Genomic DNA, 22,755 nt, shown 5'->3' on the forward strand with positions numbered 1-22,755 from the left:
AATGTTCAGTCGCTTTTAAATAAGTGGGATGAACTTTTATGTGCTGTGGCAAGTCATGGACCGTTCCTGGTACAGTGGCATTTGCTTATTGTGGAGAACCAGCTTAAACGTATTTTGGAAGCTATTTTATGTAGGACAGTGGTTAAAGCAGAAGTGGGTCTGGGGACTTATGAATGAGATATGATCCCGTTACAATTAAAGCCGGTAAATGTGATCCAGTCTTTGAAAATCCAACTGAATTTGTGCACGTTGCTGTTGAGGAGTGGTTGCTTCATCCTGTTGATGTTTACTTTTAAACAATAAGTAATTCTAAACCAATGTCTAACGGCATGTTCTTTTTATCTGACGCAACAAGCTGGACCTGCTTTATTCATATGTTAAGGCCTTCAGATGAACATCTGGACAGGTCTGACTATCTTAATAATAATAATAATAATAATAATGCATTTTATTAATAGGGCACTTAACATTTGTAGTAAATCTCAAAAGTGATACATAAAAAGTTCTAACAAAGGCAAAACAGAGATAAAACAACAATAATTAGTAGCATTCTTGTTAATATGCTTTCCAAAATAGAAAAATTCTTTAGCTGTCCACAATGTGCTACGTTCTCAGGCTCTCTGGTAGGGCATTCCAGAGCTGTGGAGCAGCCAATGCAAAGGCTCGGTCACCCATTGTACGAAGTTTGGTCATGGGGGGGGCAAAGGCGGTAGGTATTTGCAAAACGGAGGTTTCTTGTAGTGGATTGTACTATAAGGAGTTCCTTAAGATATTGTGGAGCATTTCCATGGATATGCTGGTGAGTAAGCAGACAAAGTTTGTATTCAATACGGAGGTGGATAGGGAGCCAATGAAGTGACCGAAGGATTTGTGAAATATGTTCATATTTCCGCACCCTCATCAGTATCCTTGCAGCACTATTTTAAATTTGTTGTAGCTTTTGAAGGCTCTTGTTGGGTATCCCGATGAGGAGTGCATTACAATATTCCAGCCTGGAGGAGACAAAGGCATGAACCAGCTTTTCAGCATTACAGAGGGAGAGGCAGGGATGGAGTTTGGCTATATTTCGGTGATGAAGGAATGCACTTTTACAAAGGTGATAGACATGTGTATCAAATGACAGATAGTAGTCTAACTTGACACCCAAATTGTAACTGAAGGGTAGAGGGCAATGGTGCGGTCAGAAAAGGAAGTACAATTTACAGAGGAATGAAGTTGATGGGGGGTACCAATTAAAAGAGCTTCAGTTTGGGTGCTGTTCAGCTTGAGGAAGTTCTTGGACATTCATGCCTCAATCTCATCCAAGCAAGAGGAAAGAGTTAATGGAGGTGTAAGGGAGGTGGAAACCAGTCTCACATAGAGCTGCGTATCATCGGCATAGCAGTGGAATGAAATTCCATGGCTGCCGATGTGACCCAGGGATAGCATATAGATGTTGAAAAGGATCAGCCCAAGGACTGATCCCTGTGGGACCCCACAGGTGATAGTGTGGGTATGAGATTTAGCGTCCCCCAGGGCCGCATACTCAGCCCTATCTGTGAGATAGGACTCGAACCACTCCATAGCAGTGCCAGAAAGTCCAATTATATAGTGGAGACAATGGAGGAGAATATTATGATCTACTGTATCAAATGCAGCTGTGAGAACCAGAAGGATAAGGAGTGATGGAGAGCACTGGTCAGCAGTCATTGGTGTCTCTGACCAGGGCTGTCTCTGTACTGTGAGAAGATTGGAAACCAGATTGAAATTTTTCAAACAGATTGAATTTTTTTTAAGGTATTCCTGAACCTGGACCACAACAACCTTTTCTAAAACCTTGAACAAAAAGGTTGGAAATTGGACAATAGTTTGCTATCACTTCAGGATCACCATAGCCCTCAAGTATCCAAGCCAGAAGTTCTTATGTGTGTTTAGGGGATTGTTGTTTGGTTTATTATTTATACAGGGTGATTCAAAAAGATTAATCTGATTTCAAAATGATTTATTTCACTTGTAAATCATTACATTGTAAATAGTTTAGGTGAGCATAAAGTTTATTGTATAATTTTACAAGTGCTCAATATGACCTCCTCTAGCTGTATGGAGAACAATGCGATAGTCAAATTCATCCCATACTCAATTGAGCATGTCAGGTGTCAACAGGGCTGTGGAGTCGGTAGATAAATGCTCCGACTCCTCAATTTCTAAATCTCCGACTCCGACTCCTCTGTATGTATATACTATGCTAATGTATTTTCTACATCCATTGAAGGAAAGGAAGGCAACATACATGTCATTTCACCACAGAACTACTGGCTAGGAAGCCAGCACTCTACTATAATGCCAGATTAAAGACAAACACAATGAAAACAAGGTTTTTTTTATTTTTATTTTTTTTTTAACAAGTGTCTGGATAGTAATAGCAGGCATAAAAATCAGGAACAGGAAATGTATTGGTTCAAAAATACAAACCACATTCTTTGGTAGTTTTAACTTTTAAAACAAAAAAAAAAGCTTAACTATATGAACTAAAAACAATATCTGGAAAACCTATATTAAACTTGGAATACAGTTATAGTTAAAGGAAAGGAAATAAATATGACAGCCTCCATATTCCTCTGACCTCGGGTTCCCTTTAAATGCAATCTAAAATCAGTGGGCTTTAGGCTAGGTTCACAGTTCCCTGTAACAGTGGAACACGACACAATGGAAAGCGGTGCCGTACCTTACCTGTGCATTACATCCCATATAGTGACGCATACAGTCAATGAAAAGCATGCTTCATTGTTACTTGACATGTTCGTTTTGTGGTAACATTATGCACTGCATGCATTGGGCTTTATTCTTACAGCAGAGAAGTAGTTCATTATGACTGTTTGTGAATTGGGACATTTCAACTTACTTTTTTAATTCCCATTTAAATTTAGTAGGAGTCGGAGTCGGTTAACTTTTTGCCGACTCCGACTCCAGGTACCCAAAATTGTCTCCGACTCCGACTCCACAGCACTGGGTGTCACTGTACTCGCGGCTCTTTCAATGTGATTTTGGATATCATCCTGTGTTTGGAGTGATGGCACATAAATGGAATCCTTAATGTAAACCCACAGAAAAAAGACACAATACGAATGCTTTGAGCTGTTGGAGGTTCACTGCCATACTGCCGATGAAAATCACATTGCACAGATATGACTGATTTACTCTTACTGAAACGCAAAATACTTTCTGCTCAGGGGTCGCCATCTCCTCACAGACTGAAGGGAGCCATCTTCCAGTGACAGTCAGAAACTCTATGACCCCCTCTTTCAGTTGGTATGTGATTGGTTCCTAGCTGCCTCACAGATGTAAAAACGTGGCACTTTGAAATCGGATGAATCCTTTTGAATCCTTGTATTATTTATACATTTTGTTTTCTCTTTTTTTTCGCTTCTGTAAAAGTCTAATTTCCCCTTGGGGACAAATAAAGTATGTCTGTCTGTCTGTCTAGTCATTCTGGCCTCCTAATTATCTCCCATCTCTAATTGGCTATTTCTCTCTCACCACTTAACCATGGTGAGTGTACTGGCGTAAAAAATGGCTGCCGTCACATCATCCAGGTGGATGTTACACATTAGTGGTGGATGAAGTGGCTCCCTACTCACTATGAAAACCACTATATAAATGTAAAGAATTATTGTTGTTGTTATTATTCAGTTACATTTGTGGGATTCAAAATATTAATTTTTTGGCTGCTTAATTATAGGCCCTTACAGTGTGTTTGCCAGCTCATACAAGTTTGGGTAGCTATATTTAAAGCAGGTCATGTACAGCATGTGCAGCTCTGAGGAATAATGGGAGTTAAAGTGAAGTGTATTTTTATGACACAGATTGGCTTTGGTTGCCATTATACAAGTAGAGCGGTGCTAGGATACCATTGGATGTTTCCATATCTTTCCCGATAAGATGCACCAGTCCATGACAACAGTAAACAGGCTAAAGAAGTCCAGCTATTTTTCAACAGACATCTAGGAGAGCACATCTTCTTGCAGTTACCAGATCTCAGTTTAGACAAGCATCGGCAAAGCAAGATGGAACATGGTATTCCAAGTTGAGATTCACTAATATCAAAACTACAAAAACTGTTGGGCACATCAGACTTTGCTAGGCTTGTCACAGCATCTATGTGCTTCACTTACGACATCTTGTCGATTCCATGTCTTGTTTCAAGACAAGTGGAGGAATAATAAAATGGCCACTTGGTAGTTGCAGTACTCTGTATATTTAATATAAACATCACCTCTAAGTGTAGGCCATTTGTTCTTGTGTACACAATCAAGGCAGCTTTAAGCAACATTTTATATTGTTTAACATAGTCACCTTATGTCCTCTGACTACACAAATCCTGATCTCTGGTATTGCTGATCTTGCTTGTTTAGAGTATTTAGCCAAATAGTAATGATGTGTGTGAGTCGAGCAGTGTAATAGTTAGCTGAGGCTCTTACCTAGGCCTTAGATTACCTGTCATTTAAATGGTAATAATTTCAATGGTGCCTGGGTATTTTAGGTGAAGAAGCCCGTAAAGCGACCAGAACCTGCCAAGAAGGGGAGACCAAAGAAAGAAAGAGAGCCTAAGGAGAAGAAACCACAGAGATCAGAGGAGAGGCCACGAGGCAGGTGAGGAAAATTTGTGCTTGGCAAATGACTTAAAATATTTATTTATTTGCAGTTCAGTCCATCCATATTAGAGAGTGACTCAATTGTTATTAGTGTGTCTCTCTTCCAAGCATAACGGTATTGAAATGAAACAAAGAATATTAGCTTTAAATGTAGACTTTCCTCATTAATTTGAGGTTATATATATTAAAAAAATGGGCAGATGCTATTGGAATTGCAGCACTCTTCTGTGGCATCCCTAATTTAAAGAGCCAAGAGTAACTGGACAAATTAACATTAACTTAAATAAAATTGTCATCGTCAATAACTGCCCGAAGTCTGGAATCCATACATCTCACCATCTGCTGGGTTTCTTCCCTGGTGATGCTCTGCTAGATTATCTGCCACCATTGCAATTCCTGCTTATTTCTTGGGCTTGTTGGTAGTCTTATCTTCAGCAAATGAAATACAGGCAGTATTTAGGCTATGTCATTGACCTGGCCCTTCAGGATCTTTTTGGCCTTGAAAATCTCTTTGATTCCTTTTGCATTATGCTTTGGGTCATTTCCCTGCTGTAGTGTAAAATGGAGCAGACGCCTCTGTAGCCTTATAATTAATCCTGTTGCTTTTATCAGCAGTTACCTCATCAATAAATAAAAGGGAACCTGTTCAATTGGCAGCTATTACACAAAACACCACCTCCACCATGTTTCATAGAGAAGGTGGTATTCTTGGGTTCACAAATAGTCCCTTTCTTTATATCTTTCCATCACACTGGCACGGGTGCATCTTTGTCTCATTTGTCCATAAGATGATGTTCCAAAACTATCCAGGTTTTTTGATGTACTTCTAAGCAAACTGTATTGTGACATTTTTGTTCTTAAGACTTGCTAGTGGTTTGCGTCTTTATGGTCATGTTAAACACAACTACACCTACTTCCTGGAGAGTATTTTTGATTTCGCCAACAATTTTTCATTACAAGACAAAGTAATGTTCTGTCATCTACTGCAGTAATGTTCTGTGGTTTACGAGGCAGTCTGATATTGATAAGTTCACCAGTACATTCTTTCTTTTTACTAATGTACGAAGCAATTGATTTGGGCATATCTACTTTTTCTGCCATGTCTTGGATTGTTGTTTTTTCCTGATCTTTTTTTTTTTTCCCCGCCAAGCCACATAATGGCCTGCTTTACAGGTCTTGTAATCTCAAATTGAGTGGCAACAGTTTCCACACAACGAGAACACATTAAGAATCACCTGTAGGCCTTTATCTGATTAATTGTGTGTGACATGACAATGCAGTGACACACACCGAGGAACTGCTAAGCAGCTAATTGTCCAGTTACTTTTCGATAGTTAAAATGGGAGGGGGCAACATATAAGAAGTGCTGCAATTCCTATACTGTTCACCAGTTTTTCTTTGTTTTTTTTTATGTAAATTCTATTGATGTCCTGCTGAAGTTTACATGTCAATGACAGTATGCTTGGGTAGAGAATTAACACTAACAACAATTGTTTTAATGTAACAATACTCATGGACTGAACTGTACATATTTGTGCATTTATTTTTTTTTTTCTTCAGACCACCAAAATCAGATAAGCCAAAGAGGAAACCTGAGAAAATACATGAAAAAGTGGTGAAGGGTGAGGCTATTTAAGAATTGAGCTGTTGTAGTAATAAACATTTGGTTTGAATGATCTTTTAAGGAACATGTTCATCTTTTTTTCATCTGATTCATGCAGAGCCTTCACCGGAAGAGAAGCTACAGAAGCTGCACACAGATATCAAATTTGCACTGAAGGTTGATAGCCCTGTAAGTGACTTCATGTGCGCCCTGTACCTTTTTGAGTTATGTACATGCATAAACGCAAAACATTCTTCTTTAAATTGTTTCCACAAAGTGGTTTTGACTATCGTAGTCTTCTCTTGCAGGATGTGAAGAAGTGCATTGAAGCACTTGATGAACTGGGGATGGTACAGGTGACCAGCCATATACTGCAGAAGAACACTGATGTTGTGGCCACTCTTAAAAAGGTAGGATTATGGGCAAGCAATGAAACCAAGTGATGCCCACAGCCTAGCTAAGCTGTAGTGTGGTTTACTTACACATATTTCTTATGACCAGATCCGTCGGTACAAAGCGAGCAAAGAGGTAATGGAGAAGGCAACAGAAGTGTACAATAAACTAAAACTGCAATTCCTTGGAGCAAAAGGGGAATCTGTACACAAGTCCAAAGTGGATGCTCCAAACAAAGAAGAGGTGACTCCTAGCACACCTCAGAACACAGGTATGAAGTCTGGGGCTCAGGTTTATACTGTTTCATCATTAGTGATTATGGAAGTTTGAATACGACTGAGTGTACCTTGACATAGCCTGGTGTTCTCTTCAGAGGTTGGTTCCTTTCTTTCATTTGATGCTGTCAGAATAGGTTTTGGCAAGGTATTGGTGCAGTAAATGACAAGTGTTTATTTAATCAAGAAATACTGTAAAATTAAAAGAAACGCAAACATTGATAGAATCAAAATCATTGACCCCTGTTAGGGTACAAAACTCAATCCTTTTCCCTTTGCAAACTGATTAATCATTTTTTAATTAGGTCTGTCTAAACATTTTTTCAGGATTTGCTGTTGCTCTTTTTTGACTTATGGCTGATATTTTATCTTTTTCCCCTGTAAAATTTGATTGCACACAGCCTCATTCATGCAGAGTTCAGGGCTCTGAGGTGAGCAGTCTAGTAGTGCTAAGGCCATGTCACATTTCACGGCTTTTCCACCCATCTTTAGTAGCAGGCTTTATTTACACAATCTTAGTGAGTCGGAGACAGTCATGTAGTTTAACATACCCAGGTTTGATTATGTCTTAACTCATTTACCTGTAAAGCCTTTAATACTGCACCTCCTCTGTCATGTTATTGGCTTATCTTATAACATTATGACATGCTTATCTTGCATGTTATTGGCTTTCAGAAAAAAGAGCAAGCTCATGTAAAAAGTAATATAAAAATTGTGCTGGAAAGTCATTATGCAGTCATAAAATTTTGACATACCCTGCAATTTCTAGTCCTGTAAATTGACATACTCGCACGATGAGATCAGCAACTCAGTTGTCAAGTTTGACATCCCCACCGACTAGAATTTGTGTAATGCATCATCATCTTAAATGTTCTATTTGCAGACTTCCACTGCATGTACTTTAGGGTTGAGTATTAACAAGTGAGTTAAGAAAAATGCTGCATGACATGAAAATCAGTTTGCTTTGAATTAAGAAAGTAGGCTGCAACAAACACTAATATGTGGCCATTGTGACCTTCTATGACCAAATTTGAGGACCTCTGTCCTGTACTATTTAGCTGGAATGTATATCCTAGATCATGAAAGAGCTGGAATGATGCTTTATAGAAGACTGCAGTTAGGGATAGGTATATTTTTCAGCAATTTCTTTTGACATACTGGTGCCTTTACAAACAACAAACGTCTCATTTGGACTCATCAGTTCCTCAGTCTTTCTGCCACTAATTATGGCATCCTGCTTTATGGTTTTTCACATACTGCAGTCTCTTCTTCTTATGGCCTATACGCAAGAATGTTTTCTTAGCTAAAATACGTCCTGCAAGACCATTTCAAAATCCCATTTCATTCTGTTCCCGGAGACATAAATCAACTTGTGATTTATGACAAGGTTGTTAGTCAGCAGTTACGGTGTTGTCTTCATGGTCTGCTTCCTATAAATTACATTTCTTTAGAAATCCAGTTTCTAAAAAAATTTTTTTTTCTTTTTATAGGGGTTTATTGTTATGTTTTTATAAACAATTGTCCTGTTCACCTTTCAAGCTGTAATACAAAATTTAAAATGGTCAATTTTTCCCCTGTACCTTTAGATTTGTCAGCACCTATGAATGGAGAGACAGAATCTCAAAAGGAAGAAAACAAATCCACAGAGTTGGCTGTGCCTAGCCCACATCTCCCAGAAGACGATCAGAGTAACAACACTGCAGATTCACAGCAAAACAGGTATAGGAGGAGATTAAAACTCCTGCTTACTAAAGTATCTTCCATCTGTTATAGTTTGTATTGTGCAATAATGACCCTCTTTATTGGGGTTGGTAAGGGGAAGAGAGTGAAAAATATCACAAATAAAGCTTTCAACAGAACATTAAAACAATCCAGACAAGAACAGACCATTCAGCCCAACAAAGCTTGCTAGTTCTATCCACTTAGTTCTTCCAAAATAACATCATGTCTAGTTTTGAAGGTCCCTAAAGTCCATCTGCCATAGTACTTGGCAACTTATGTGTCTATTGTTCTCTGTGTGAAGAAAAACTTCCTATTGTTTGTCTGAAATTTACCCTTAACAATTTTCCAACTGTGTTCCCATGTTCTTGCTGATCTCATTTTATAGTAACATTGTTGATCCACTGTACTAATTCCTTTCATGATTTGAAATGCTTCAATCATGTATCCTATTAGTCTCCTTTTGTTTAAAAGAGCTTAGCCCTTTCAGTTTAATCTTTCCTCATATTCCTCATAACTCATCCCTATAGCCTTGGGATCAGCCTAGTCACTCTTCTCTGGAATTTTTGTAACGCTGCTGTGTCCTTTTTCTAGCTTAAAGACCAAAACTGTAAACAGTACTCCAGGTCAGGCCTTACCAGTGGGAAATAAGTTTCAGCATAACTTATTTTGATTTGTACTCTACACATTGTGCTATATAACCTAACATTCTGTTGACCATCTTAATGGCTTATGAGCACTGCCTGACAGTTGATAGTGTTGAGTCCACCACGACTCATAAATTTCAATTTTCAAACCTTCCATTGTGTATTCAAGCCTAATGTTTTAAACTCCTATGTACTATATTTTACATTTACTTGCATTACATATCATCTGCTGTAAATCTGCCCAAGCCTGTATTGCTGTTCAAGTCCCTCTGTATTGATTCAAAGGACTCAAGATTTTCTGGTAATTTACCTAGCTTGGTATCATCTGCAAACTTATCCAGCTTTTTATTTATATTCCTATATAAATCAATTAATTATATTAAAGTGGCCCCAGCACTGACCCCTGTGGGATACCACTCTTAATATCAGAGTGATTTACTCTCTGCTTCATGTGTCTGAGCTAATTTTACATCTATCTACAAACACCACCCTGAACTCCCACTTCATTTAGTTTGATGACCAATCAAACATGTGGCACCTTATCAAATGCTTTCTGAACACCAAGATAAATAATATCATATGCATCACTTTGATCATATCCTTTCGTTGCTTCCTCATAGAGTTTCAGAATGTTAGTAAAGCATGAACTACTATGTCTGAATTAATGCTGACTGTTCAGGAAATGTCTTGTTCTTGCCATGTGTTGCTCAGTCTTTCCATTAATTTACCTGTGCGTACGCATTAAGCTTACTGACCTATAGTTGCTTGGATCTGCCTGATCACCATTTTTACCTAACAGAGTAATATTTGCCATTTTCTAGTCCTTCAGAATTTCTCTATTGTGCGGTGACTTTCTAAAAATTTGCATCAAGGCTTTATATCTGTACTTATTAACCTCCTTACAAACTCAAGGATAAATATTATCTGGTCCTGGCGATTTGTCTGATTTCAGCCTATTTAATCTGAGCAACACTTCTTCCTGTATAATTTCCAAATTACTCAGTACCTCCTTAGCAGTCCCTTGTACCGCTGGGAGATTATTCACTTCCTGACATGTGAAGACCTCAGATAAAATGCGAGTTTAGAGCATCTGTTATTTCACTGTCTGTATTTTTGTAATTCCCCTTTACTATTCCTGATGCACTCCACCTCCTCCTTGACTGTTCTTTTACTATTAAAACACTGAAAGGACCCATTTGGGTCATCTTTTGCCTTATCTGCTAAATTCTTCTCTAACTTTTAGCCTCCCTAATATCCTTCTTGATGGTTGCCCTCATACTTTCAAACATCCTACAATTTACATTGGAGTTATTAATCTTATTCCCCTTATTCATCTGTTTTTTCCTTTGCAGCTTCTTTTTCAGCTCTTTATTAATCCACTGCAGGTTTTTTTTTTCATTTTATTTCCTACTAATTCCAAAGTTTGGGATGTACCTATCTTGCGTTTGAAACATTTTTACACCTGTTCCTCTGCTCATTGACTATCCCTGCAATGCTTATCCCAGTCCATGCTCCTAAGACTTTGCTGTATCTGCTCAAAATTTGCCCTACCAAAGTTAAATTTAACATTTTTAGTCTTTGTATCCACACTTTTCCAAAACAAGAGAATTTATTTATGTTATGTTCACTTCAGAATTGGAGATGCTTGTTCATTCTTTTTTTTCCTTGCGACTTGATTACTGTAATACTTTTTATACTGGTTTGAGCAAGTTCTCTCGCTCATGTCTTCAATTAGACCAAAATACAGCCGCTAGGCTTTTAGCTCGCACTAGCCGGAATGATCATATCACTCCCATTCTGTACACACTGCACTGGCTCCCAATGTTTTATAGAGTTCATTTTAAACTTTTAGTACTTATTTATTGAGCCTTGCATGGACAAGCTCCTGAGTGCCTTACTTGCTTGCTCCAATGTTATACAGTTTATCGGGATCATAGATCTGGCCGACAGGGCCTTTTGGTTGTCCCAGCCTTATGGTCTGTGTGCAGCTGAGTCTGTTGATTCTTTTTAAAAAAACAACTGAAAACATGTATTTTTAAACAGGCTTTTAATCAGTGCCATGTGGTTCCTCTTTGTGTATCTTATTGGTAATGTTTATGTTTTGTTCTATTTTTTATGCTTTGTATTATATTGCTGTTCAGCGCTCTATAGCAGCTATATATACACACACTACTACTACTACTACTACTACTACTACTACTACTACTACTTAACCCTAGTGGTTCAATCACCCTTATACTGTCAATTCTATCCTGATTATTACAAAATATCAAATCTAGACAGCCTTCCCCCACATTCGTGCTTTAATATACTGTGTTAAAAAACTGTTGCTGATTACATCTAAAAACACATTATTAGCAGGGTTAGTCCAGTCCCCCATAACTATAATATCCCCTTGTAAACTTGCCTTTTTAATATTAGTTAAAAGATGCTCGTTGAAATTACTGTCTGCGTCTATAACACACTCCTAAAATAAGCCCTTTTTCACTAATGGTTTCTAGACTAATCTAGTTGTCCTCACTAAGATGGGGTTCGTCATCCATCTAATGGAAACTTATATTTAAATTCTGTTTGACATAAACAGCAACCCCCTCTAGTTTTCTGTTCTGCTTATCCTTCCTAAACAAATGTGTATTCCCCTGCCATCTCCATCTTTATTTAGCCAGGAGTCCCAATAGATGTGACGTGTGCTTTTTTTTTTGCGGTTAAGAACTTACAGTGCTGGAGGAGACTGCTGGTGGAGACTGTGCCTAAAAACAGCCTTCAAATTTACTTTAGTCAGTTTTTAGGTAGTTTTTAGATTCTGTAAAATGTGGACTTGTTTCTTTTGAATATGAAAAGCTGTTGAAATAGCATGAATAGTGTTGGCTTAGTTGCATTTAACACAATGTTGTTAAAATAGATTTATATCTATGCATAGTACTTTAGCTTGAAATGGATTGAGGGAATCCTGGTCACCTTCCTGGAGCATGCATGTTAAAAGCAAATTTTAAAATGCATCTTTAATGAATGGTGGTGTTTTATTTTTTTTTTTAACTTTCTCTCTCTTTTTTTTTTCTTTTTTTTTTTCTTCCTTCCTTCACTTTCCCAGTACTGAGAAGAATGACACGTCGAACACCAAACACAACACTCATATGGAGATGGAAACTGCTTGTGCCGAAAGCTGAGAACATTTCAGGATGTGTAAGCAAAGGATTGTGGGATGCAAAATATCTCAAACACAACACACTTACGGTCAGACAGATACACACCAACAAAATCTGGCTCAGCCAAAGTGCAGACTTTTTTTTTTTTTTCTGATATCCACCCAACCTCAACTCCCCTTTTTTTCTTTGTTTAAGATGTAACTTTTTTAATACAAGTTAATTCCTTCTGATGAATGTCCTCTTTTACTCCATACACCTGAATGCAGAGTTCTTAAAGAAATAATGTTTGAAGACTTCTGTCTTTGACAAAGATTGTATTGTTACCAATTCTGGGGGTTCCTGCTGTGCACAGATCCCTTGGGGTAGGGTTTGGGTTCAGGTTAACCTTCGTCCTTAAGCTAGTGAGGATGCTTAAGGTGTGATAGGTAATAGAGCTCCTGGGTGCCAGTGCAGTCTGCTCAAATTGATTTTTTTTTTTTCTAATGAGGGATGGTGCCACAATGTCTTGATTTCAACAGCCTGGTTCTGCTTGTGAATGAGGCACATCTTTTGAATCTTGACTCTACCCTCTGATATTTTTTTAATAGTAACTAAAAATTTGAATATGTGCTGCGGTTGTTTGTTTCAATCTGTTTGTCTGAAGAATTGGGAATGGAGTAGCTGCTGATTTACAGTATCCTCAAAAATGTACTTCATCTCCTAGTCAAGCAATGGAACAAAATGTGAAATAATAATTTAAAGATGAAATCATTTGGCAAGAATAGATGTTCTCTACCAAAATGCTGCTTTGTCCATGCAGTAGTGAATGTTTTATGGGGATGGAATGGAATGTTGGAATTCAGTGGATACAGAAAGTGGTAAAGGTGTTAAAAACAAAACAGAAATGGTATCCTAATGTGTGTAAGAAATCCCCCTCCTATTTTCCTCTACAATCCCAGCAATGGATTTCTTTATGGGGCCCTGATCTAGAGGGTGACATTTCCTCACCATGTCCAGCACTAGGGTGTTTGCTGTGACATTTGTGATTCAAGCTTGTAACTGTTGTGCGTTTTACTTGTTTTCATTTGAGTGAAACAAATCTTGATTTTGTCGAAGAAAAGAAAAAACAAATCTTTTGTTCTTGTTTTATTTATATGATCTGCTTTTTAGATACCTTTTTAACAATATGCAAGCACTAAACAAGGCAAGTCAAATATCAAAAACTATGTACCTTTGACTTTGTAAGAAAGGGGTTGGATGGGGTGTGGGGAAAAATATCCACAATTTGAAAATGTTACATCCTTTTAAATATAGCACAAACACATTTTTTAGCAAAAAGTGCTGAAGATCTCAAAAGTTAAATAACATTTTTGTAAGTGTTAATGTAATCACTGATTTGCAGCCTTACATGTAGTTGTGTTCGCAGCCCTCTCTTTGACTTCTCTGAGTAGAGCTGTGGCTTGCAGTCTGGGGTCAGTGAAAGTTTAGCGAACTCGAGGCCGTTGGTCCTTTTGGTAGAAATGTTATATTTTATTATTTAACCTTTCTTGAACATTGCTCATTTGAATTTGAAATCGACATTTTAAAAATGATCAGCTTTTGGGGAAAAAAAGCCACCCAACAAACCTTATATGGAATTGTTTAGCATATTAAATATTTAGACAATATTTTTAGAAATTATTTTTCTTTTTGTATGCAATAAATGGTTGTTGGCCCTACAAACTTTTGCAGAGTAAACTGAATGCAAATGATACAGAACAAAGTCAACAGGGTTGACAGCCATTTTATTATTTCATTTTTCATATTACATGTAAATTTTGAAAATGCTAATGTTATCCTGCTATTTGATAAAGTGTTACTTTTATTTTGTTCAAAAGATGCTTCCAATATTTAAAATGACAATTTTAAATTTCAGCTGGTGTTGGAGAAAGGTTAAATTTTAAGATGTCTTTCAAACACTGGAACACCTTACTATATGACATGAAGCTTTGAGACCTTCTGCACATATGGTAAAAGGATTACCAGTTCTTGGTGGTCTTTTTTTGATGACCCTGTGTGTATATGTGTGTATAAAATTATGTTACATTGTATTTTTGATGTTCTTTTAAGGACCGGAAATTGTACTTGAAATTAAAGATGGAGGAGGTCCAGACTTTGGGATGGGTGGTGGTTATCTGGAGAGACTGATGGGGTTTTTTTAAGCAAGATATGAAGATCTCACATTTAAACAACCCATGCATGGTGTTGTGGGTGGACAAGTGCCTAGTCCAAAACCAAAATGACCAAGAGTACTTGTGAGGGAACAGTGGTACCCACCACACTTTACATTTTACTTGCATACGTAAATGGAGGAAGCCTACTTCTACTTAGGATTTAGTCCAGGGGTCATTCTTTATGCTTTACATTTGAGTTTATAGAAACAAACACTTTTTTATCTAATGTGGTTTAGCTAAAAAGTGATAGCATGGTTTAACAAGCTATTCTTCTGTTAGAGTTGAAAAGGCTTAGTTTTGTAGTTGGGTTTTCCCACCTCTTAAAGACCAGCGCATCTTTGTTAACTGGGACCCAACAATGGATTTGCCTCTGGTTTGTGTCTGTTTCATGCATGTGTCTGTTCCTGAAAGAAAGGGGATTTGGCTTTTCATGACCCAGTAATAGGGGGGAAAAAAGTGGATTTGAAACAAGTTTAAAAAATTGTGGCTTCTTTATAAGAATGTCAAGAGATCAAGCTAGAAGAATGCATAAGCAAGGTTTTCATGTAATGGCAGGGAATGGCTGACAGACTCCAGCAAAGCATACAGTGTGTCTGCTCCCATAGGGTAGAAATTACTAAATGCTGCTATACTTAAACAACCCACACATATTGCAGCAAATTGCACAGAACTGGTAAGAAATCTGAAACATGAAAAAGGGTGAAGGGAATCTGTAACTTTGCAAAGTTGTAACTTGGAATCATCTCAGGATCCAAGAGAGTTGAAAAGACAGTAGTGCCTACTATGAACCCAGCTTTTGTCTGGAAACAGTCTTGCAAATGTTGCATCAGACTGTACTGGCAAGGGTAGCTAAGTCCTCGCATATTGATCAACATACATTCTCCTCTAGCAAAAGTGATAGATATAATTAAAATATTAAGATTATTGAAATGACATTGCTGTTCGAGCTTTCTGGACTTACCCTACAAGACAGAATGAGAAGTTTTAATGATATGGAAAGGCTTTGGAATAGCACCATTGCTTCTCTGGACTGAGAGGGGTTAGCTGAGGTCATTTGGACATATGAAGAAGATTTTCCTTGGGTACACCTACCCCCCAAGGGCAGAGCTACTGCACACACAGCTTACCAAGAGAAGACCTAAAATATGCTGGAGAATATAAATGGCTTGGTCAGCTGTGAAACTCCATAGAAGTAACAACACAGTGTTGATAGTGAAAGGCTGGTCAGGTCTGTCCAACCTGGCATGTGGACATCACACCCTCGCAAGGACAAGTGGATGAAGAAGGAAGTGAACTTTTATATAAAGGCATCCAACAACACCTGAACCCATATTTTGCATTGAAAGGTACACTTATTAATAATGGACCACATTAGGTGCTGGATAACTTCATACTCGTATTAAATTCGGTAAAATTTGCTTTATTTAACAAGATTCCTTTTTTTATTTTACCAGAAGTGACCCTAAAAGTTCTTCCTTTGTGAAAAATATATTTAAAATAAAATTAGTAGATATTCTAAAAGGTCTATAATAATTTTTTTTTCAAAACATTTTTTCAATGTTTCTGGTCTGCCGTCATTTTAAATTTCACTGAGGGGTTAAAAGACATCATCTATGGCACTGTGACTTTGTTTTTCAGAGAAATGTTTCTAATAAAAATGGTTGAGAAAAAAACAAACATCTGCATTGAATTTCAAGTATTTTTAAGCAGTGGAAGAATTCAAACCACAGCCAAGAAGACCTTGCATGTCTACTCAGCAATAACCCGCCTTGTACTTAACCACCATTTACGCCATGTTTACTTCGGCTAGATATATACTGAAGTAAGTTACTTATTTAACAATTTAGACTATAGAGTGTGATCTTGTATGTCATATTTTTTTCTTATACTGTATACTAACCCTTAACTGGAGTATAGAAAGAGGAGTTTTGTATCATAAGAATACAAACTATACTAATGGGGGGAAAAAAGAAATGCAAAACCTGTTGGTGAGCTAAAATTTCATACCTTCATTACTGAAATAGCAAAATAAAACAATTCAACAGAATCATCCATCCATTTTGTAACACAGGGCACAAGGCAGGAACCAATCCTGGGCAGGGTGCCAACCCACTGCAGGACACACACAAACACACCAAGCACACACTAGGACCAATTTAGAATCGCCAATCCACCTAACCTGCATGTCTTTGGATTGTGGGAGGAAACCCACGCAGACACGGGGAGAACATGCAAACTCCACGCAGGGAGGACCCGGGAAGCAAACCCGGAACTCCTACCTGCGAGGCAGCAGCGCTGCCACTTCGCCACCATGCCGCCCCTCAACAGAATCAACAAGAAAATAATTCTGCCTGTAAACATGAACAGCAGTCATCTCGCAGTTCTTTGTTACCTTGTGCAATCACCACTGTTAGACACCTCTTGCCACACTGAACCCATGAGTTTCTGAATCTGCGTTTGTCGGTTGTTATCCCATTCCCGAAGAAGGGTCTGGCAAAATTGCTGGTCATTGGTAGTCAGAGGGTCTTGCTACCATGTGTGCAGTGTTACGTTAAAGGATAAGTTTGGTATTTTTCAAGTTGAAGTTATTTCTTCACAAACATCCCATATAAGCATTTGCCATATGATATTATGTTCTAAAATATATTACCCACAGGAGGCCATGGGGCGTAAAGGAAAAGCTTAAAAACTAGTAAATGCATGCACTTTTCAAGCCAGGACGTTGTTGAGTATTGATCTGGATCCTGCCGTTACTAACACAAGAAGCACCACTTTTATGAGATTTGCCCATTGGAAAAAAAAAAAAAGAAACCGCTGTGGTGATAGCCCAGCACGTAGTCTCCCTGTGTAACAACCTTTCACACCCTAGTGGGTGGTTTCCTCCCAAAAGACCAAATCATAGTAAACTTTTCATGCCACAAGGCTGGTTTTGTTTTGATTTACTTCCAAATTTATGTTACAATTAGTATAAGTTTATAGAAATTGTATCCTTACCACAAGAGAAGTTGTACCAGGAATATGCGATAAAATTATTATTTCCTGATCCCTTTCGTTGTCACAGAAATAGCGTCTGAAACACGGAAGGTACGGATCAATGCAGTACTCCACAATATTTGGTAGGTTTTTAAGCTTTTCCTCCATGCCCCATAACCTCCATTGTAAAGTACTAGTGCAGGCATTTTTTTTTTTTTAATGTAAAGTTAAGTGCTTTCTATGAAACACAATTTCATGTAGTAGATGCATATTTATATATACTATGTCAGTGAAGAAATAACTTAAGACTTGAAAAATATCATACTTATCCTTTAAGATCAGAAGAGAAGGCTGGCCAAGGCAGCACCTGCACACCAGCATTTATCTCTCAGATGGTTGTGTAAGCAGGAGGCCAGTAGCATAGACACTGTCTTTCACTCCTGTGTCATTTGTAATGACATCATGGTTCAGTGGCAGGTCTGACACGAGCTCTCAGATAGACGAGTATGAAACAGTTCTGTCCTGGCATGGTTCTTAATGCCACCAGATCCTGTACTGTCACCTGTCCTATTGATCTGCTGAAACTATGCCTAGAACTTAATCCATAGTGTTGACAATGCTGGCACAAGACAGGCCTGTCTACAGCAAGCCAATACTCCCCTAACTTGCTTTTGGAGGCATTGTAGAGGTTTCTTTATGAGTTGGAAGCCTGTGCTGATGGTGTGTTGCCACACCCACCACATGACAAACCGCCTGGATTGGAACCTGAGTGCAGCAGGTGACCGCTCAGCACCACACTGGAACAGTGTGAGGTTATTTATGGTGGCTGGAGTGCCAATCCTGACATCAACCCCCAAGTTTTCCCAGTAAGTTGGAGGACCTGCTTGCAGTGCTGGATGCAGATTAACGTCATACCCAGTACAAGGCAATTGCAGGTTAAGGGTCTTGCTCATGGGCCCAACGGAGTTGAGTCACATCTGTCATTTATGGAATGGACAGCATTAGCATTGTCATGTTGTACAGAGCACAGTTAAAATCTAAGCAGCATGCAACACCACTACAGGCTCTGATGCTATTATAGTAAAATTGTAGTAAATACTGAACTTAATTGAAGACACGCGTCAGCTTAGCTCATGTACTCTTTACTCCTGTTTCTATTCCACTTATTCAGTTGTGCTCCCAGTTCCTGGAATTCTGGGAAAACTCCATTGTTGACAGCAATATTCCATCCATTATCCAACCCACTATATCCTAACTACAGGGTCACGGGGGTCTGCTGGAGCCAATCCCAGCCAAGAAAGGGCACAAGGCAGCCCACTGCAGGCAATATTCCTATTGGTTTAACTTCTAGTTGGGCACACAAGTAAGAATTGCACTTGACTCTTTACACGTGACAACACTAGTGTCGAGAGTATAAAAAAAAATAATAATATCTAACATATAGGCTGATAAATATTTTGTATGTTTTTATTTGTAAAATAGTTTTATACTTGTATAATGTTTAAAGAGAAGAAAACTTTGAAGCCAGTTGTGGCTTTAGCACATGTATGACCCTACTAGTTAAGATAGCACTTCTCTTGAGCCATCTGTGTTGGAGAAGGGTGAGTTAACCAAAGTGGACTGAGAGTGTGTAGGGGCATTTTATGTTATTTGAATTTGTAGGAACTTACAAACCAACTTCCAAAAGGAAGGATTAAGGTCTGAGCCCACTGGTTCAGAGGTAGGCCAAGGAAGATGGACTAGTAGAAAGATGAAGCTGCTTATCCCCCTCAGTCTTTTCTCTCGTTTGTCTTCCCTCTCAGTGTCACCAGTGTAGAAGAACTGTATGCAGAGGCAATGCTGGATCCAGACAAAAGACTGAACAAAATAAGGCAGCATGCTGGCTGGTAGTATATATCCAGGTTGTTTTCATAGTATTTTATCAACACTCTTTTCTGTTCTGCTTCCTTATACGAGGGGTGTTCAGTTATAAACGGGAATTTTCATGCTCCTTTCTTATAAAGAGTTCAAGGTAGACATGACTCCTTTGAACTTGTCGTTAATAGTGCTAGCTGCTCTTTCTCCCCTTTCTGTCAGTTGTAATCCACATGTCGGAGAAGGAGGTACACAGTAGTGTTGCACACCAAATTATTATTAAATGTTTGATGAATGAAGGAGTTATTCTATCTCAGATTTATTTGAGACTTAAAAGTCAGTTTGGGGATGAGTGTCTCTCTCAGTCGAGAGTGTTAGATGGTGCAAGTCATTCAGAGAGGGACTATCACCTCTTTGGTCCATTTAAGGAATTTTTAGGAGGGAAGAAATTCAACTCGAAAGAGGAGGTTATTGACGTTGGGCAAGAATAGGTCAACATGCAGTCAAAAGACTTCTACTTTCCTGGGATTAAGATGCCTCCTGAGCACTGGAACAAGTGTATTGCAGTGGCAGGAGACTATATAGAAAAATAATGTGTAAGTTGTTTCATTGTATTCAATAAATAGAGTGTAGCTCATAAATTCCTGTTTGTAAGTGAAAGCCCCACGTAGGAGGATGGAGTGATAGCTCTGAGGCTAGGGATTTGCACTGGTAATCGGTAGGTTGCCGATTTGAATCCTGTAAACACCAAAAGTGACTCTACTTCGTTGGGCCCTTGAGCAAGGCCCTTAACCTGCAATTGCTTCGTTCTGGGTATGACTTTAATCTGCATACAGCCCTGCATGTAGAGCTCTCCAACCTGCAGGGAAAAAACCTGGGGGTTGGTGACAGAATTGGCACTCCGGCCACCATAAAAAAACCTCACACTGGTACCATTCCATCTGAACTTGTGTGGTGCTGAGGTGTCACCCATTGCATGGCTACACTCGGGTCCTAATCTGGGATCCTGAGTTGGTTTGTCATGTGGTGGGTGTGGCAATGCACTGTATCAGCGCCTGCTCCTCCCCTCTTTCTCTCGTATTAGGTGCCATATTATCTATAATGCATAAACAAAATAGTTCAGTTTCTTTCAGCTACTTGCTCTAGTACTCTTATCTTGTTACCTGAGGATATTAAAGGTAGTGTAACATATCAGAGAGCTAAAGGCTGAGAATTGTGCATTCTGGTAAAGCCTACATAATAAAAGTGTGTATCCATCTTTGTGAAGTTCTTCCCTGCTGCAAATTTTGCTGAACTATGAATAAAGGGGATGTCATTGTGTTGAATAAAAGTGTACCTGATGGGCTTTCATGTTATCAAATAAGTTGCAATGCTTCTTTCAATAAGGCGTTTTGCTGGTCAGAAGCATCTAGCATCAACTCTGTGTGAAACTGAACAAGCTAAAATTGGTGTTTTCTCATTCTGCAAAATGTTGTGTTTCCTTTCCCCATTAGTATCAAAACCCTCACACTGCAAGAGTAGATGAAGCTGCAGGGTGTTCACTTACTAGCTAAAAACCAGAAGCAAAGACCACTGTGGCCTTCCAGAATCAAGATCCCTCATCTTTCCCTAAAATGTCCACAGGTGTTCTGCGATTCTTCAGATAAAGGAGGTCAAATTTTGAAGGTAAGGTAGTTACTTCAGGTAAGGTTGTTATGCTGCTAAATCATGGCTCCAGAGCAGAGGCGTGTTGCATGTTGATTAGCACATGCAAGTAAGAATTTAACCGTATTCTCTACAAATGATAATAATGACCCTGTAAACCTGCTGTAGCACACCTTAGTGCGACTCCTGGTCTTTGTTCAGTGGGATACAAAATACACACGCACACGGCAAGCATACCACACAGAGGAGAAGACCATAAAAGCATCTTGTGTGACAGAGTGGTCACAGCTCCATATATTGTTAGGATCTTTGAGCATATCCAGCGGCAGTCAGGAGAGTTTTAGGCCTCTGAGAGATCTGAGCACTTCAGACACTATGAGGCCTGGAACCTATTTATATTCATGTGAGAAATACGACAACCTTTATTTTTATCTCTTACAATTAAATAATTTACTAACTGGATTCAATTGACATTTTTAATGTGATGTGTTGCTTTACCTATAAAATTGATTTATTTCATTTTTTCACACAAAAAAAGTTACGTTGACTTATGAAGAAACAAATAAATATATAAAACCAATTACAAAAGACTCATTCTATGGTTTTACTTCGGATGCAGAACAGAGAGACCTCAATATTTTAGAAGTTTAATAAATGCTGAATACACAGGCCTCTAAACTACTGATTCCATAGGTTTGAGAGCAGGAACTAAAAGGAATTGAAATTGATATGACGGGCGTGCAATATAGGCATCAGTACACCGATGAAACATGGGGAGTGGCTCTTGGAAAGTGGGCAAAGTTAAAGTGATGCCGCTGACCGCCTCAGCTGCAGCCTCTGTCTCGGATTTGCACGAATATATTGCTCCTGCAAGCGAACAATGATTCTTATCGCGATGAGAGAAGACGCAAAATCAACTGGAATGTTCAAGCAAATTCTAGAAAAAACCCAATCTAAATCCGTTAAGTAGTTCTCTCGTTCTCTAGCTTAGCAGAAGTAAGGTACACGCGCCGAGGCTGGAGCTTGAGTGAGGAGGGCCCCACCCCCTTCCCCTAGGTCCACTGCGTCTCTCTCGGATTCGCACAAATAAAAGCGAACTATGATACTTGGCACGATGAGAGACGTCGTAAAATCAACTGGAATGTTCAAGCAAATTATAGAAAAAACCTGTTCTAAATCTGTTAAATAGTTCTCTTGTGAAAGCGAACAGACATACAGACAGCCAGACAGACATTGGATTTTATAAATATATAGAGATGTGGAAATTCTAAGCAGAGTGGTGCAGACGTAGCCTTAGTCTGGATAAAAATTGTCAATAGGAATTGTCAGCTAATGACAGTTCCATAGCCTGATAAATTCTTTGACTATTCTGACGTTGTGCAACACTCAACAACCATGGCCTCTTCTAAGCAGCTGGGAATATACTTAACGTTACACGACGCATAAACTTGAGGACGCTGCTACCTTACAAGTCAGGGTACTATCTATAATGCCGCACGTACTTTAACTCTTTCAGGGCTGATGTTGACTTTTGTCAAAAGGAGTTGACGATGGTAATCAACTGTAAACTGTGACAAACCAACCGTTATGTTGGACTCTCTTTGCAAGAAGGAAAGTTTTATATTGATTGGTTTTACCGAGATTCCCTGCATTCACGTGAGTAGCAAGGCGCACACAA

The 22,755-nt window shown here is 38.7% G+C and overlaps 1 protein-coding gene across 1 annotated transcript in view; it reads left to right on the plus strand.

The window, feature by feature from the left end:
- hdgfl2 (HDGF like 2) overlaps positions 1-16,127 on the plus strand; it is a 78,784-nt gene extending 62,657 nt beyond the window's left edge. Inside the window, exons 10-16 of the mRNA XM_039766981.1 lie at positions 4,520-4,629; positions 6,192-6,253; positions 6,353-6,423; positions 6,543-6,644; positions 6,736-6,898; positions 8,489-8,621; positions 12,360-16,127. Coding sequence (XP_039622915.1) covers positions 4,520-4,629; positions 6,192-6,253; positions 6,353-6,423; positions 6,543-6,644; positions 6,736-6,898; positions 8,489-8,621; positions 12,360-12,435 — 717 coding nt within the window. The 3' untranslated portion in view covers positions 12,436-16,127. The remainder of the gene's footprint in view (positions 1-4,519; positions 4,630-6,191; positions 6,254-6,352; positions 6,424-6,542; positions 6,645-6,735; positions 6,899-8,488; positions 8,622-12,359) is intronic.
- The last annotated feature ends 6,628 nt before the right edge of the window (positions 16,128-22,755 follow it).

The sequence above is a fragment of the Polypterus senegalus genome, chromosome 10 (assembly GCF_016835505.1).
Source record: "Polypterus senegalus isolate Bchr_013 chromosome 10, ASM1683550v1, whole genome shotgun sequence".
Lineage (NCBI taxonomy): Eukaryota > Metazoa > Chordata > Cladistia > Polypteriformes > Polypteridae > Polypterus > Polypterus senegalus.